The sequence below is a fragment of the Mesoplodon bidens genome, assembly GCF_964165515.1.
Source record: "Mesoplodon bidens genome assembly, chromosome: 2".
NCBI classification, from domain to species: domain Eukaryota; kingdom Metazoa; phylum Chordata; class Mammalia; order Artiodactyla; family Ziphiidae; genus Mesoplodon; species Mesoplodon bidens.
The window spans coordinates 154,904,103-154,919,742 of NC_138177.1; the positions used below are offsets into that span (position 1 = coordinate 154,904,103).

At 45.1% G+C, this 15,640-nt stretch overlaps 1 protein-coding gene across 19 annotated transcripts in view; it reads right to left on the reverse strand.

The window, feature by feature from the left end:
• MACF1 (microtubule actin crosslinking factor 1) overlaps positions 1 to 15,640 on the reverse strand; it is a gene marked incomplete at its 5' end in the record, with an annotated part of 344,512 nt that overhangs the window by 14,808 nt on the left and 314,064 nt on the right. For 15 of the 19 annotated variants that reach the window (XM_081226358.1, XM_081226355.1, XM_081226356.1 and 12 more), the window contains 12 exons: positions 1,093 to 1,110; positions 2,188 to 2,262; positions 3,157 to 3,311; positions 5,332 to 5,494; positions 6,885 to 7,048; positions 7,603 to 7,723; positions 10,201 to 10,389; positions 10,855 to 10,998; positions 12,171 to 12,299; positions 12,629 to 12,823; positions 13,903 to 14,062; positions 15,081 to 15,250. In XM_081226358.1, the coding sequence (XP_081082484.1) occupies positions 1,093 to 1,110; positions 2,188 to 2,262; positions 3,157 to 3,311; positions 5,332 to 5,494; positions 6,885 to 7,048; positions 7,603 to 7,723; positions 10,201 to 10,389; positions 10,855 to 10,998; positions 12,171 to 12,299; positions 12,629 to 12,823; positions 13,903 to 14,062; positions 15,081 to 15,250 (1,683 nt within the window). The remainder of the gene's footprint in view (positions 1 to 1,092; positions 1,111 to 2,187; positions 2,263 to 3,156; positions 3,312 to 5,331; positions 5,495 to 6,884; positions 7,049 to 7,602; positions 7,724 to 10,200; positions 10,390 to 10,854; positions 10,999 to 12,170; positions 12,300 to 12,628; positions 12,824 to 13,902; positions 14,063 to 15,080; positions 15,251 to 15,640) is intronic. The other 4 variants (XM_081226357.1, XM_081226363.1, XM_081226360.1 and 1 more) reach the window with 1 other exon arrangement.

Consider the following 15,640-nt stretch of genomic DNA (forward strand, 5'->3'; position numbering starts at 1 on the left):
TTGCGGTGTGACTGTTGGCACAGTGGTCCTTAAGGCCTCAGGTGCCTCGTGTATAAAGTGAACTTCGTAATTCTGTTCCAAACATTGGAACTAACCCTCTGACCCTCTGCTGGTCAGTGGAGTAGGGGAGGACATCGGTGCCACTTGAAAGGGGCCCCTGGTACCCACATGCAGTCATTAGCAAACAGGTACAACCTCTAGGTACTACTTGGCACTCTTATGCAATGATTTATTTAAAGCCAGTTTGACTGTTCTTTAGTTTCTTTCCATCCTTTGCTCTTCCCACTGGCCCAGAATGTTACTGTAGTTGGTGGTTAAAGCAGTGCCTGGAACTTTGATTGAAGGCTTCAAATCCACTCTTAGTGTTTCTGATTTCATATCACAAGACAAATTTTACCCATGCAACTTCCTTCCACTTTAAGACATAGGACCCCAGAGCCCTCAAAAAGATCTAAAAGGTTAGAGTTACCAAGTGGAGTCAAAAGCATTCAATCTTTGCAAGTCTAATTTGATCCCATTAGATTATGCTGGCTGGCCATAATCGGCAAACGTCGGGCTACAGCCAAGTATGAGTTCCACACTCCTTCTCACATCCCTTATGATTATAAAATATAACATAACCACAGGTAACTAAAATTTTAGTAAGGTATTTAAACACAGTATCTTAAATACCCTAAGAGTTTTCTGACTTAGTGTGCATTATAAAATTTGCGTTAACGGTCAAAAGACTTGGCTGTAAATCAGAACTGTGCTGTCTGGTATTCTGACAAGACTGGGCTCTTTTTTAGAAGTGGGAATGGATTGATACCATAGCTTTAACTTCCCCAGAACCATACTACTTTTAACTCAGCCCACCAAAATATCGTCTTCAGCCAATCTAATTTTAAATGGAAAATTATATATACTTCTATCCTTTTGCTTCTGAGACAGCTTTACAATACCAGCCCTGCTGTTAGTTTCTCCACTTGGTAAGACCACCAGACGTGACCCAGGCATGCTTCAGATTACGTCCTCTCCCCACAGCAAAGAACAGGCAGCATTAGCCACACAGACCATTTCCACCAAAAAGAACGTTTGCAAGGCACACTGTACCTGATTGCCGAGGAAGAACTACAGACAGTAAGAGTAAAGGAGGGAGGAAAAGGAAGAGAAAAAAAAAAAAGAGAGAAAAGAATGTTTTGTCAAATTAACACTAAGGAATGAAAATCATGTAATCATATTACCAGTTCCAAGCAGAACGACACATACTGACCATATTCTTTGTTAACTCATTTCTCTCACAGGTAATTAAAAAAAAAAAAAAGAAAGAAAGAAAACCATTATAAGATTGCTTGGAGCCTTATTAACTCAAAACCCTGGGCTGGATCCAAGGCAGAGTCACCCAACACTCCACTCCCCAGCTCAGGGCAGCACAGTGTAGCTCTGCTGGACCTTGAAGACAGTTGTGACGTGCTAACGGAACCTCATTTTCCTGTTTCTAACTGCGTGCACGTAACTGTGCTATCTGGCCATCTAAATCCTCTTTGACAATCCTAGATCTTCCTTAGGACTGTAGAGAACCCTGACAAACTGCTGGATACATTTTAGGGCTCCTGTCATAGATCCCTTCTGTGCCCCGCCCTGGTCCCCAAAGAAGCTAAAACACAGCACAGTTCACTGTCAGTTACGGCCTCTCTTGGCACAGCTTTCCAGGGAAGACTACTGAGCAGGCTGAGCGTCCTGTGGGCCTGGACAGAGCTTCTCCAGCCCTTTCTGAGCCTGCGAGCCACTCGGGCTCACAATGACCAGCTCCCTGGGGGCAATGGTCAGTCATTAGATAACTGTTTCCTTATCTTATGATAAAGGTGCCTCCATTTCCTCTAAGACCTGTGTGGCAGTGAAGAGAGGGCTCTGAAACGTCTCCTATGTTGGATCCCATACAAGCTACTGCTGGCTAGATACGGCATGATTTTCCAGATGCAACTATCTGGGGCACTAAAGCTCAGCCCACAGGACACCTGAAATTTGGCACCTACAGAGGTGAGGGCCAGAGACTGATCGCACTGCAAGTCTCCACTGGCTTTGGTACTCCAAGCATCGGTAACGGGAAGGTGGGATCAGCCATCTGCTGTGTGTCAGGCTGCTTTCACCTGTAAGGGCCACACAGCAGGAATGACCACCACAAAGGACTGGTTTTCTCTTTCTTACCCGGTATTTATTCTCTCCAATCTGCTCCACCTGAAACCTTTTTGCACATTTGCACTGAGCCACTTGTCTTGTGACCTATTGGTTGTGAACAACAGAAAAAGAGAAAAGTGTGAAGGGTAAAGCAAGACTTCCTCTTCAGAGAAACAAAGATTTTTATATGTCATCAGAGAAGCTCTTCATTACATATTTTTTAGGCATCTCAGGCTTTTGACACATGCGTTTTATCTTCTATTGTGAGTCTCGCTAACTGGGATACTCAGACGCTGAGTATGAAAGAAATTCCCCAGTAATGATACAACACATTCTTCCATCCTGCTTCAAAATTTCCTCAATGTGCTAATACGCATGCATCAATATTAACTGACAAATAAAGCAAACTATGAGCTGATTTAAATTTCAACCTAGGAGCCCAAAATTCCCTGGAAGTCAGTCCTGGGGTGCTCCAAGCCACTCTCCAAGACCAGGCCCACTGCCTCTCCCATCCCAGGATCAACTCTATGTGCTACCAATGAATTCACACTTTTTGGTGTGATACCATTTTCAGTGTGATACAGTTCTTAATTAGGCAGAAAGTTTGGTGGGTACACATCATCTTAAACATTACTTTATGTTTCACCCCTTAAATGCTACACATGAAGACGCTCTCCTGCATCCCGAGGTAGGATCTCAGGACTGAGAGATGAGTCTGTTCTAAGCAACATGGTGCCCTGGAGAGGTTCTCTGCAAGCTGCACAGCACCACACAGAGGTGACTCACTTAGGTAACAATTCATCGAGACTGAGCTACAGCTCAAGAGTCGGAGATCCACTGGGGCAACACCATCCAAAAGGGGATCCCCAAAAAGAACTCCAGATAATCACCTCCCAACAGACACGCTGAAGGGCTGATACGGCAATTACACCCAACCAAATTCAGGACAGTAGTAACCTATGGTCAAAAATGTACTCAAAATACAACTACTTCCCGTACCTCATCTTCAATTTTATCTGCATCAGTTGTTGGTCGATAAGCATCCTTGTTGGGATGGAGAGCAGCCACGAATTCGTAGTAATCAATGTAGCCATCCCCATCGCGGTCAAAAATGTCAGCAACAGCAGTCATCTCTAACTTGGTAGTAGGGAACTCTGGAGAAAATTAATCACATTTTGGAACATTAACTAAGAGGGCTTACTTGGTTGGTTGGTGGTTATATAAACACTTCTTTAAAAAAAATTTGTCTTGATTTTTTTCTGGAAAACAGTACATACTCCTTTTAGAAAACTTAGAAAATATATCATAAAGAAGATAAAAATCACCAAAAAAAAAATTACACAGAGCATACTCAAGTTTTTTGGCATTTTAGCTTATAGACTCATCTACCCCCCTCCCAATGCAATTTAAAACCAGAGGCCTACCAACAAACTTCAGAATTTACTTATCCACTCCACTGTTGTTGGATATATAGATTATTTCAGGAGAGTGACCATTTGGAATTAATAGGATAAAGTTTTTCTACATTTAGATTACTGCCTTGGGTTCCTGACAACTGCTTTCCAGAGTGTGAATGTTTACAATAGCCAGAGTGACTTATTAAAACGTAAGCTGGACTATACTGTCTCTCAGATGGAAACCTCTGCTGGCTGCCCACTGTCTTTAGAATAAGATCTGATCCGTTCATGTTGGCCAACAAAGCCCTGCATTAATGGCTGTTTCCTACCTTTCCAACTTCACATCTTACCATCTCTAAGGTCATGACACTCCAGCCGTGTTAACCTTTCCATTCCTAGAACATGCCAACTTCGTTCCCATCTCAGCACTTTATATCTGCTGGGGCTCTGCCTCTATCTCTCCCCCGAAACCTTGACATGGCTGGATCCTTATCGTCACCTAGGTCTCAGCTCAAATATTACCTCCAGACAGGCCTTCCTGGGCCGCCCATGTGAAGTAACACAGCTGTGAGATGTGCTTTGTGATCTTGGCAAGTCACTTACAACTTTATGCCTTATTCCTTCTGTTGAAAATAAATGCGATCATACATTTTGTAAGCCGTTATGCAGATGCCAGAAACTGACATCATGAGGGACGTGATGTATGACATGATAAATATAATTAATTAGCACTGCTGTATGTTACAGATGAAAGTTGTTGAGAGGGTAAATCCAAAGGGTTATCATCACAAGGAAAACAAATTTTTTTCTATTTCTTTAATTTTGTACCTATGAGATGATGGATGTTCACTAAACTTATTGTGATTATTAGTTCATAGTCTGTAAATCAAATCATTATGCTGTACATCTTAAACTTATACACTGCTGTATGCTACTTATATCTCAATAGAACTGGAAGGAATAAAAATTTAATCTGAATTCCTACTGAGAAACTGATATTGTAAAAAACTTATTTTAAAAAACAGGCGTACCTCATGTTACTGTGCTTCGCTTTACTGCACTTCAGATATTCTCCCTCCCCCTTTTAAAACAAATTGAAGGTCTGTGGCAACCCTGTGTCAAGCAAGTCTGTCGGCACAATTTTTCCAGCAGCATTTGCTCACCTCATGTCTCTGTGTCACAGTTTGGTAATTCCTGCAATATTTCAAACTTTTTCATCATTATTATATTTGTTATGGTGACCTGTGATCAATGATCTTTGAAGTTACTATTGCCAAAAGGATTATGACTTGCTGAAGGCTCAGCTGATGGTCAGCATTCTTTAGCAATACAGTGTTTTTAAATTAAGGTATGTACATCGTTTTTTAAGATAGAACGCTACTACATACTTAACAGACTACAGTATAGTATAAACATCAGTTTTATATGCACTGGGAAACAATATTATTGCAATATTTGCTCTATTACGGTGGTCTGGAACCAAACCTGCAATATCTCCAAGGTCTGCTTGTACTTAGAACCTCGTTATTCACAAGAGTTAGCTTCTTTTCTGTACCTCGAATGTGTTTTGCTTGCCATAATGTGTCAAACAGACCCGCTTTTTTTATTCCCAGCAAAATGATGGAGGTTCTTTCCTCCATCAAAACAATAGACCAATTTTAGTAAGCAGGTACATTACTTCTTCCCTAAGACTACAGCTTTAACTTGAGAAAGACTGTTTAGCCAGAATATAGCCTGCTTCTATAAAGTAGGTGCAAGGAATTATGACTGGACTCACTGGATGCTAGGATGCCATCGATAAACTCCTGACGTGTTATCTTCCCATCCTGGTCCTTGTCAATTCGCCGGAAGAAATCCATCACCCGAGACTTTTTGTGATTCATCCAACGCATATACTTTTTCCTCCAAACGTCAAAGTCAAAGTTGGCAAATTCCTTCAACTAGACAGAAATCAGAGATGTCAACAAGACCTACTGTTTGGCCTTCAAACCTGCCCAGAGCATACGAAAACTTTCAGACATCCAGCAAAGCCATGCGGGCCTTTCGAGGGGGACCAACGATGATATCTGTGTATTGCATCTTTTGGGAACGCACACTCTGGCTCCTTCACTTAAAGCCATGATTATTTACACGAGCTGTGGTAAAATGGAGCAGCGAGAGAAACGGTAACTGAACAACCACCATGGAAAATACGGAGCACGCAGAACAAGAATGGGTGGAGCCAGCCTTGCTTTTCCCTTGGCACTTTTTCAAAAGATCATCCCCTTAGATGTAAGAGAATGGATTCTATCCCAGAAAAGACATCCTCAGCACTCCTCACTTATGTGATTTTGAAAGGAACTATAATCACACAGAGGCCTATGTTTTCGAGGCTCAGCCCCGCTCCCCACTGGTCTTCTGAGATAATTTGAGTTCCGGTTGGAAGCATCAGGAATCCAGTCCCGCACCCAAGCACGTTTCTTTGGGATGGCAGCAGAGGGAGTGAACTGTCCTTCTGACTCCCATTTTAAATATCTGGCCCTGGTAGATGGCAGCAGGCCTATGCAGTGGGCAGAATGATGCTGAGCTACTTGGACTATGTCAGTGACACAGACTCAGAATGACTTAAACAGTGCAGCGGTTTTCCCCCTGGTCTTTCAAACTCCAAAGTTGGAAGGAATGGGGAAAAAAGAAAAAGCCAAAACCAAATATGCTTAAAACTCAACTGGATCTACAGAAATAACAACAAAAAACACAGAACACTCACTTCTGGGCATAGCTGCTTTGATATGCACAAATAAAAAAATATAGAAGATATTAGAAATTTGTTTTAGAAACTAGGAAGTGAAGTACTATATTTTTTAGATTGGTTAATGACACTTCAAAATAGATTAGCTTTCCATAATCTACTGAAGAATAATACTGATAGAATAACAGGACGATAAAAAAAATTACTCGTTTCAGAATTGGGTAGCTTATATCTACACAAAAGGCTCAGTAATGGTCATTTTTGTGAGAAGCTCCACACTTGGCGGTAACCTTGCAAAGTTATGCCCCTGATCCTCAACCAAGGCCAGGTGCCAAGGAGGGTCGTGTCACAGGCTGGACCCTCCTGGACTGGCTGGCTGCCTGCTTTCCGCCACCAGTGCTACGGCCTATCTGTTGTTGGTTTCCTCACGTGTGTCTGTCCTCCCAGGGGGCCTGGAGGACAGAGTCCTGGCCTACACTGCTCGGTTCCTCCTTCTGCATAAGTAGGTCAAGGCACACAGGTCATGTTCAGAGGGCCTCAGAAGGGCTGTGTTTTGATAAAAGTCACCTCCCTCCAGGGAAGACTGCTTGGCGGGGCCTCACCTCCTCCAGCCTGTCCAAGGCGTCGTTCAGCTTCCGCTGCCGCTCCAGTGCCAAAAGCCACACCTGCTGCCAGCGGGCAGAGAGCTGGTTGATCCGTGGGTTTTTTGCTTCAGATTGTGAAAGGATTGGCATGGGAGGAGGTGTGGGCTGACTCAAAGACTTTCCTGAAAGGAAACGTAATCATGAGATTAGAAAAGCTGGTTTTGTCACTTCACAAAGAGAAACTGCCATCTGTATGAACCTGAAAGATCTTCATAATGACGTCTGGTCAGTAACTGAGAAAAGGAAGTCGGGACCTGGCTACACTTAGACATGGAAGCACACTGACTTAAAAACTATTGATGCTCTTCCCCAGCCAACCGGTACCTGTCTCATACCTTCCATCAATTCTGTCCTACCTTTGCAAATGGAGGAAATGTCAGTGGTTCTACAGGAGCAGATTTATTTTATGATGAAATTAGCGCAACAGTCAGCGCTGAGGACCAAAACATGGAAAGGTCACTGCAAAAGCACCTGCTTAACCACTCCAAATTTCATACCAATTCAAACTGGAGCCTAGTTACTGCTCGTCAGTGTAAGAAAAGTGAGTTTCAAAAAATGATTTTCGTTCAAATCCAATATGGTTTTTGAAAATGACAAAGACATTTCTGCCGGGCGCTGGGGCAGCGCTCATCAAGGAGCAGGAGGGAGGCGCCCTGCGCGAGGGGCTGCCACGTACTGCTGCCACCACGGGACTTCTCCACGAGAGGTGCGTGGGCTGGCTCCACGGTCTTCCTTTTGTACGTCTTGGTGACCCGGTCCACGTCAGGCTGTTTGCGCGTCATCTCCTCCATAAATGTCTGTTAACACAAACAACAAGGAAAAGGGTTGAGAGCTTTCTTGGACTAAGATGGAATTAGGCAACTTCTTACTAACAAGGGCCAAGCCTGTGACAGATGGAGCAATTGCAAATGCCTTCGTACACGGCTGCACTCCTTTCAAGAAACATGATTGTGGCCTTGAGTGAGGCACTTCATCAGGTGCTGGAGACCTGAAGGAATAAGACATGGCTCTGACTTCCAGGAGCTCACAGCTGAGTGAGGAAACCAGGCAGTCAGAGCAATGAGTGGCACCCAGGGCTCCGAAAGAAGGCCTAGGACAGGCACCCACAGCCCGAGGTGGGGAGGAAGGCTGCCCGGAGGCTGGTGCCTGAGCTGTGTGCTGCGGGATGAAGAATGAGCCAAAGACTGGGGGCAGGGCAGTCCCACGGACGCCTGACAGTGGAGCGAGCCAGAGCCCTGCTGATCACTGGCTGAGCTGAGGATACAATCAGAGGAGAGGCAAGAGGGACGGCTGGAGAGGTAGGCAGGAGAAAGGTCCAGAAAGGCCTTGTGTCAGGCTAAGGGACTGGGATTTTATTCTGAGAGCAATCTGTGTGTGTGTGGCGGGGGGAGGGCAACTGAAGGATTCCAATCCAGAGAAGAGACACCATCAGATCTCTGTTTTAGAGCTATCATTCTGGCCTCAGTGTAGGAGGGAGGATGGAAAGGGGGGAGGCAGGCAAGTTGGGAAGCCATTGCAGTAACTGAGGCAAAACACAGTGAGGGCCTGAGCCAGGGCAGGAGAGAAGGAGCCAAGAAGTTTTGAAAGTAGGACAGGTAAGACCTGATGACTGGCTAAATGTAGGGGGTAAAGAAAAAGGAGTCACTCCTGCGTTGGGTGACTGGGTGGATGAGGAGAGAGGAGGCAGGTGTGGAAGGGAGGGGTGGGGTCAGGGCCAGGAAGCAGGGATGAAATGGAGTTTCAGAGCTGCCTCTGGCTTCCTGTATGCTGCAGACAAGCCAGGAGATGTGGAAGCCCTTGGTGTACAGGTGCTGGCTGAAGGTGTCAGGCCAGATACAACCTCAGGTATGAGAAGAGGGTCAAGAATGGAACTTCGGGGAACAACGTTAACAAGTGGATAGAGGAAGAGGAACCAGCTAAGAAGACTGAGAAAGAATTGTCAGAGAGATGGGGGGGACACAAGAAGGGGGAGCTTAAAGGCACAAGGAATGAGAGGTGATAACAGAAGGGAGAGGGACTGGCCCTGATGGAAGAAGATAATCTCACTCAGGAGAGAAGGGGTCAATGTACGTAAACTTGATGGGAAGTACAGGGAGTCCTCACTGGCCAGGCTAATTACATAGCTAAAAAGACCTTATGTCCACAGCATAACTAGGCAAGATCCATGCTTGCATTTGGTGTAAACTATCATGGTTAAAAACCACATTTGTCTCCTAACTGAGCTTTCCTCTGTTCAGTTTAGTTTGATGTGTTGTCTGGCCATCTCTGAGTTCATGCAAGACGTCTTTCTGAATCCAGGTGTAATGGGATAGGTCCCAGGTAATGGGACCTTGGCATAGAGGCAAGTCAATAGAAACAGGATGTGGCAGGCAGATTTCTAAGCCAGGCCCCAAGACTCCTGACATACATGTCCTGTGTAATCTCCCCCTCAAGTGTGGGCAACACCTGTGGAAAGGGTGGGCAGTCACTCCCTGGATTTTATCTTTTTAAAATTAATTAATTAATTAATTAATTTTTGGCTGAGTAGGCTCTTTGTTACTGTGCGCAGGCTTTCTCTAGTTGCGGCGAGCAGGGGATACTCTTTATTGTGGTGCGCGGGCTTCTCACTGCGGTGGCCTCTCTTGTTGCGGAGCACGGGCTCTAGGCGTGTGGGCTCAGTAGCTGTGGTTCGCGGGCTCCAGAGCGCAGGCTCAGCAGCTGTGGCGCACGGGCCTGGTTGCTCCGCAGCATGTGGGATCATCCCGGACCAGGGCTCAAACCCGTGTCCCCCGCATCAGCAGGCGGATTCTCAACCACTGCGCCACCAGGGAAGCCCTGGATTACGTTTTATTATATAAGATCTGTCAGAGCAGGATGGAGGGTCTCCTGCTGGCTTTGAAGACAGACGCTGCCATGCTGTGAGACTGCCGTGTGCCTAAGACCTGAGGGTGGCCTCCAGGAGCTGACAGCCAGCGAGAAAAGGGAGACCTCCATCCTACACTGCAGTGAAATGAATGACACCAACAACCTGAAAGAGCCTGGGTGGGAACTGCAGTGTTGGCCGACACCTTGATTTCAGCCTGGTAAGATGTCCCCTGGTCCCCTAGATGGGGAACCAGCTACTTCAGGCCCAGAGCCTCGCCCCACGGAAACTCTGAGACAGTAAGCGTGTTTTAAGCTGCTAAGTCTGCGGGAGTATGTCCAGCAGCAATTAAAACACGGATGCACAGGGCCAAGGAAACGGGCTCCGTGAGCCATGCAGGAAACACGCGACCACACGATGTGGTGAGGATACCTGATGCTCAGCGATAAGGGCTTTAACTCGGTCGATGTTCTGAGGGATTGGCTCCTGGTCCCGTTGAATGAGGGTGGTCTCGGCCCACTGGATCCACGCCAGAAGTTCTTCCAAGAGCTCGGCGTTGGCCACCAGTTCTGACAGGGCGGCTTCGAGGCGTTGCTGGTGCTGCTTGGCCCACGTCAGGACCTGCGGGGGAGGGAACCCGTCGGCTCTCAGTCAAGCACATCCCTCGTTTTCAAAGCCCTTTTTTGTGTGAGCTTAACAATGACTTTAGGGAAAAGACCACCCAAGCAGTCAAGAGGCTTCACTCTTATTCTGGGGACAGAGCTGGAATAAGAAATCAGCTCCCCTGAAACCAAATGTAGCACGTGGTATTAGACACAGAACTTCTCAGGAAGGAGGGAAGAACACACCACGTGTCCACTGGGCGTCATCAAGGAACACATCACAACACCAGCACCATCCTTCCAGTTTTCTGCACATTATCAAGAAAACAGTCACTACTAAAATGCGAATAACTTGATTCTTGTTGAGATATTCACAGTGAGTGAAAGATTCCTTACGTGGGGGTGGGGAAGCTCTGGAGTATTTTACTGCTGTTCACCCATTTTACGGGGCACATGCGGTCTTCCCCTAAAACTAGGAACTCACCTCCTCAAAGCGAGCCCGGATGATGGTGATCCAGTGTTTGATGGTGGTGATGCAATCAGGATGGCAGACCACCAGAATGACTTCTCCCATGGCCACTGCTGTGTTAACATCCACACGCTTTTCTTCCACTTTCTTCATGAATTCCTAAACAAACAAGATTTGAAACCAAAACCTTAAACCTCGTCTAGCAGCGCTGTTTACACTGAGAGGGGAAAACAACTTTAGTGTGTTTTTCCACTCTATATGTTGACACAGAACTCTAAAAGCCTGCATTTAGGCATCTCTGTCATTTTCTTTCCAGTTCTCAGAGGTGGGGGGAAGCGAGGGATTTCACAAAAATGACTTTCTCTGCACAGATGATAAGGACTAGAGAGACAGAGGCATGACCCTTTCCCTGATCTCTCTCTCTTTTTATAAATTCCTGCTTGGATTCATTTCCATACGTGTAAATGGTGCTGTCTTGGACACATATAGTGACAGATACAAAACACTATGACTTTTTTTGGTTGTTGTTGTTGTTCAAGATGAGATAGGAAAAAGATTATGAATACTAATAGAACAGAAGGCAATCAAATGACCACAGCTTTTCTCCTGGACTCAGAGACCAAGTGTCCTTCCTAACAACCAGAGAGGAAGCTCCTGAAGACACACGTCTGTGAGCTCCACCAGCTCCCAGCCCTGTCTTCCCATCAGAATCACCCCAGGTGCCTCAACCCCCTCTTCCCAAACTTCATATATGCACATTACATTACAGATTTCAAAGGCAAATCTGCTTTGTTGCCAACACTACAACGTTTTAAAAATACCTACAACACAATGCAATGACAAAACCATGATGAAAATCTCTCGGTGGGAAACACCAAAATTAAAAAAGGAAACATTTCCCACCTTGTTAGCACAGTCACACTGAAGCCCCAGACACTGTATTATATTCTGCAGCTTGGTGAGCAGTTCTAGGGGCACAAATCAGGGCCTGGAGCTGGTAACGTAAGGAAAGTCACACAAGGTGTGTGCAGGTGGGGCGTAAAGGTAGAGCAGCCCATGTTTTCCTCTATATTAACACCAGCTGTTTGACTTGTTTACAACCAGCATGTGCTACTTTTGTAAGCATGAGTGGATGAGTGATCTTTAAGAGGTCACAAAACCCACCAATCGTTTCCCTCTCATTCCTGATAACGAGTAAGCTGGGCCCATTCTGGCTTTGCTCCTTTTCACATGAGGTGTAACGTTTCTAAGCAAAAGCTGCTTTCCGTTGGTGGCGGGGCCTCCCTCCCCATGTGGGTGGCATGGGTCCCTGCACCCGGGGGCTGGATTACCTTATGAGTGTCGATGAGAGACCGCAGGGCCTCTGTGTCATCAGGAAGTGCCCCCCGAAAACGCAGTGTCTGCTCGGCTTCAGAAAGCCATTCCAACAGCATGTGAATTGTGTCCCGAAACTCTTCTGCCTGAAATAACCAAGCACAAAAGACTGAACCTCTCTCTGCAGCCAAGGTCCAGGACACGGTATGACAGGGAACGGTCTGGTCTGAACTCAATGGAGTACCACAGGCACTTGAAGGCTCTATCAAAGCCCCACAAAGGTCATCTTTCATCTGCACAACTTGAAAAACCAACTAAATTCATTATTTCTCTTATATGGATGTGGGTTAAAAGCTTGTTGAACATTTAGAATATCAATTTTTGACTTTGTGTTCCTTACAAGACTGGCTGAAACCGATCCTGATAAAGAGGCTAGACTGACTCTGCTCAGGCCCACCCCCAAGCGCTGTCTGACCTGCTTCAAGGCCTGCTCAAGCCGGCTCTGTTTGCAGACAGAGAGTTTACACACGGTGTCCCAGCGAGTGCTCAGTTCCTGGAGCTGCCCTTTCACCCAAGTGGTGTCATCTCGACTGTTCTCAATCAGCTCCCGGCCTGATCGCTTTAGGACCTGAACGGTTCCCGTTCGCTTTCCCAGTTCCTTCTGGAAAACCTGGAAAAGAAAACAGGAGAATTAGTTTGTCTTACAAATGTTTTGAATTCAAGAAGTAAAACCACACAGAAAGTAGTCATTTCCTTCAATTCTCCTTGGTAGGTTCCAATTATGTGTCTTTTATGCACAGACGGAGGTGGGACCACAAGTAAGAAAGAACCACCACAGGATGTGGCTCTGAATGTGAGTGGCGTGACTTTGGGTAAGCTGCTTAACTGGAGTCCCAGTCTCCTCATCTGTGAAACAGGAATTATGCTGTACTAGCATCTCCAGAATTGTGGGAGGTTTTTTTTTTTTAAATTAATTTTTATAGTTGATTTACAATGTTGTGTTACTTTCTGCTGTACAGCAAAGTGAATCAGTTATACATATACATATAACCACTCTTTTTTAGATTTTTTTCCCATATAGGTCACTACAGCGTATTGAGTAGAGTTCCCTGTGCTATACTGTAGGCTCTTATTAGATATCTATTTTATATGTAGTGGTGTGTACATGTCAATTCCAATCTCCCAATTTATCCCTCCCTCCCCCCTTCCCCCTTGGTAAGAGCCCACCTGCCACGCACATAAGAATTTGGTGTAACTTCAAGGTAAAGCTCAACGCTTTGTGCTGAAGCAGGAGGACAGTATGTAGTTCAACATACAGGTATAGGTTACACTAAATGCTGGTGTGCACGGAGCTGGCCTGTCAGGTTCAGAAGTAGTTTAAAAAGCACTCATTTTCATTTTAAGAATCAGTGGAAATGGATATCTTGAGGGTCTCCTGAATTTAAATCCATTTTGACTCAACTGAGAGATATAAACAGGAAACTGGGGGGGGCCCTCAATGTGAAGTTTACACACTGGCAAATCTGAATCAAACCAACTTTGGTAAATTCCTTGTGGCTGATGCAGAATCCCTGTAACAGTTTGTTTAAACACACAGAGCAGGGAGCTGCCTCTCTGACAAGCAGAGACACAGGCTCTTTCAGACTTTCTTTCTAGGGGAGCTGTAGAAGGGTACCATGAGCCAAAGGCACACACAGGTGCAGGACCCAATGGCTTTGCCCTCCACGCAGCCTAGATCTCGCCCCTCACCTTGTGGGAATCCATGAGGTTCATGACGAGGTCCAGGTCCCCATGCACAGGCTGGTCCTCAGCCAGCTGTGGCTCCACCTTGTACAACCAGTCCACCAAGGCCTGCAGAGCGTCCATGAACTGGCCCGAAAACAGCAGGGCCTCCTCCAACTTGTGCTGCCTGAGAAAAGCACACAAACTTCACTGGTTTTAGTGGTTCTTTTATGAATGGCTCACAATTCTGACCACTGAACAGGAATACTGCTTGAAGTTTATCTAGAGAGGGACCACTGTGTTAGAACAGTTAGAAATACTATAAAAAGTGACTAAGAGATGTTTAGACATTTTAAATTAAACCACTCTCTAAAATGGATTAAGCATAGTGCAGGAGGCCGGTGTAGATGCCCTTCTGGCATTTTAGAGTCCAACTGCTATGCACACGGTATGCTATGCACACCCTACAACCCAAGGTCTTTTTATTTACATTACACCACTCCAGTAGAGGGTGGTGGTTCTATTAACGATCTGGAGTCAGGAGTTCAACTCCTAACTCTCCACCAGTTGTGAGACTCTGGCTGTCTCTTTGAACCTCAGTCACTTCATCTGAAAAATTGGGAGTACAAATAATACAGAGGTATCATAATGCTTACATAGCATAGCTGGTACAAGTGGATAAAAGTACAACTTTTAGAACCAAATCTCAGCTCTGCCGCTTTAGCTGAGTGAGCATGGGGGAGTTAAGAAACCTCTTTGTGACCATTTCCTCATCTGTAAAATGGGAAGAACAGTACCCACACCTCAGTGGTTGTTGTGAGGGTTAATGAGCCTCAAGATGGTTAAGTGAGATACTACATTGGAGGATTTGTACAGCGTCTGACACAAGAGACACTCAGTGAGACAGCTACTGGCATTACAAATTTGTGATTTACATGTATTTAGAGTTACAGATCTTCTATTACTGTTGGCCTGATTTTATAGGCTTCTCTCTTTGTAATACAGTAAGGTTCAAGTTTAAAATATGATAATTTTAATATATTTGATTCAAATTATTTCATAACTCTCACTGAATTAACTGGAGATAGCAAGATGCTACTGTTACTGATACATTAGCTTTATTACCACTTTCTAGAATCCTGTCACTGTCTCCTGGTTACTTTGGGGATAACACACAGATCCACGAAAGGGACATTCACATTCACCTCTCCACAGACTTGCCACAAACAGTATCCCATTTGTCTCTGACTTCTCCCAGTAAGTTGTCAAGTTTCTGAGTGTCATCAGGAAGCAAAGTCTTTTCTTTTAGTGCTCTGCCTGTTCTAATTGTGGTATCATACACAGGCTGTTTGCCACCAAGAGTTTTCTGGAACTCCTGTTCTCAGAAAGGGGAAAAAAAAAACAAAAACAAAACCACGCTAAAAGTCAGATGACATCGAGTTTTCAGGTGGGTAACCAGAAATAGTATGAATGTCACTACTTCTTGAACTAAAATTAACAACAGCTTACCCTGAAGAAATTTATAAGGTTTTGTCTGTGTCACATACAGCAGTGCATGACTATTTCTAAAAGCCCCCAGTTTTAGCTGGTTACTCCCACAGTCACTTTGTTTGAACTCTTATTTAAATGAGCAATTGTCATGGTTAGACACTGTCCAGATACAAAATGGCTCTATGATCTTGGCTGTTTAACATTAACCGATTAGTTTTCTTTTGACTAGTTCTTTGTTTTTATCAAGCTACAATCATCAGTGAATACCAAGCTC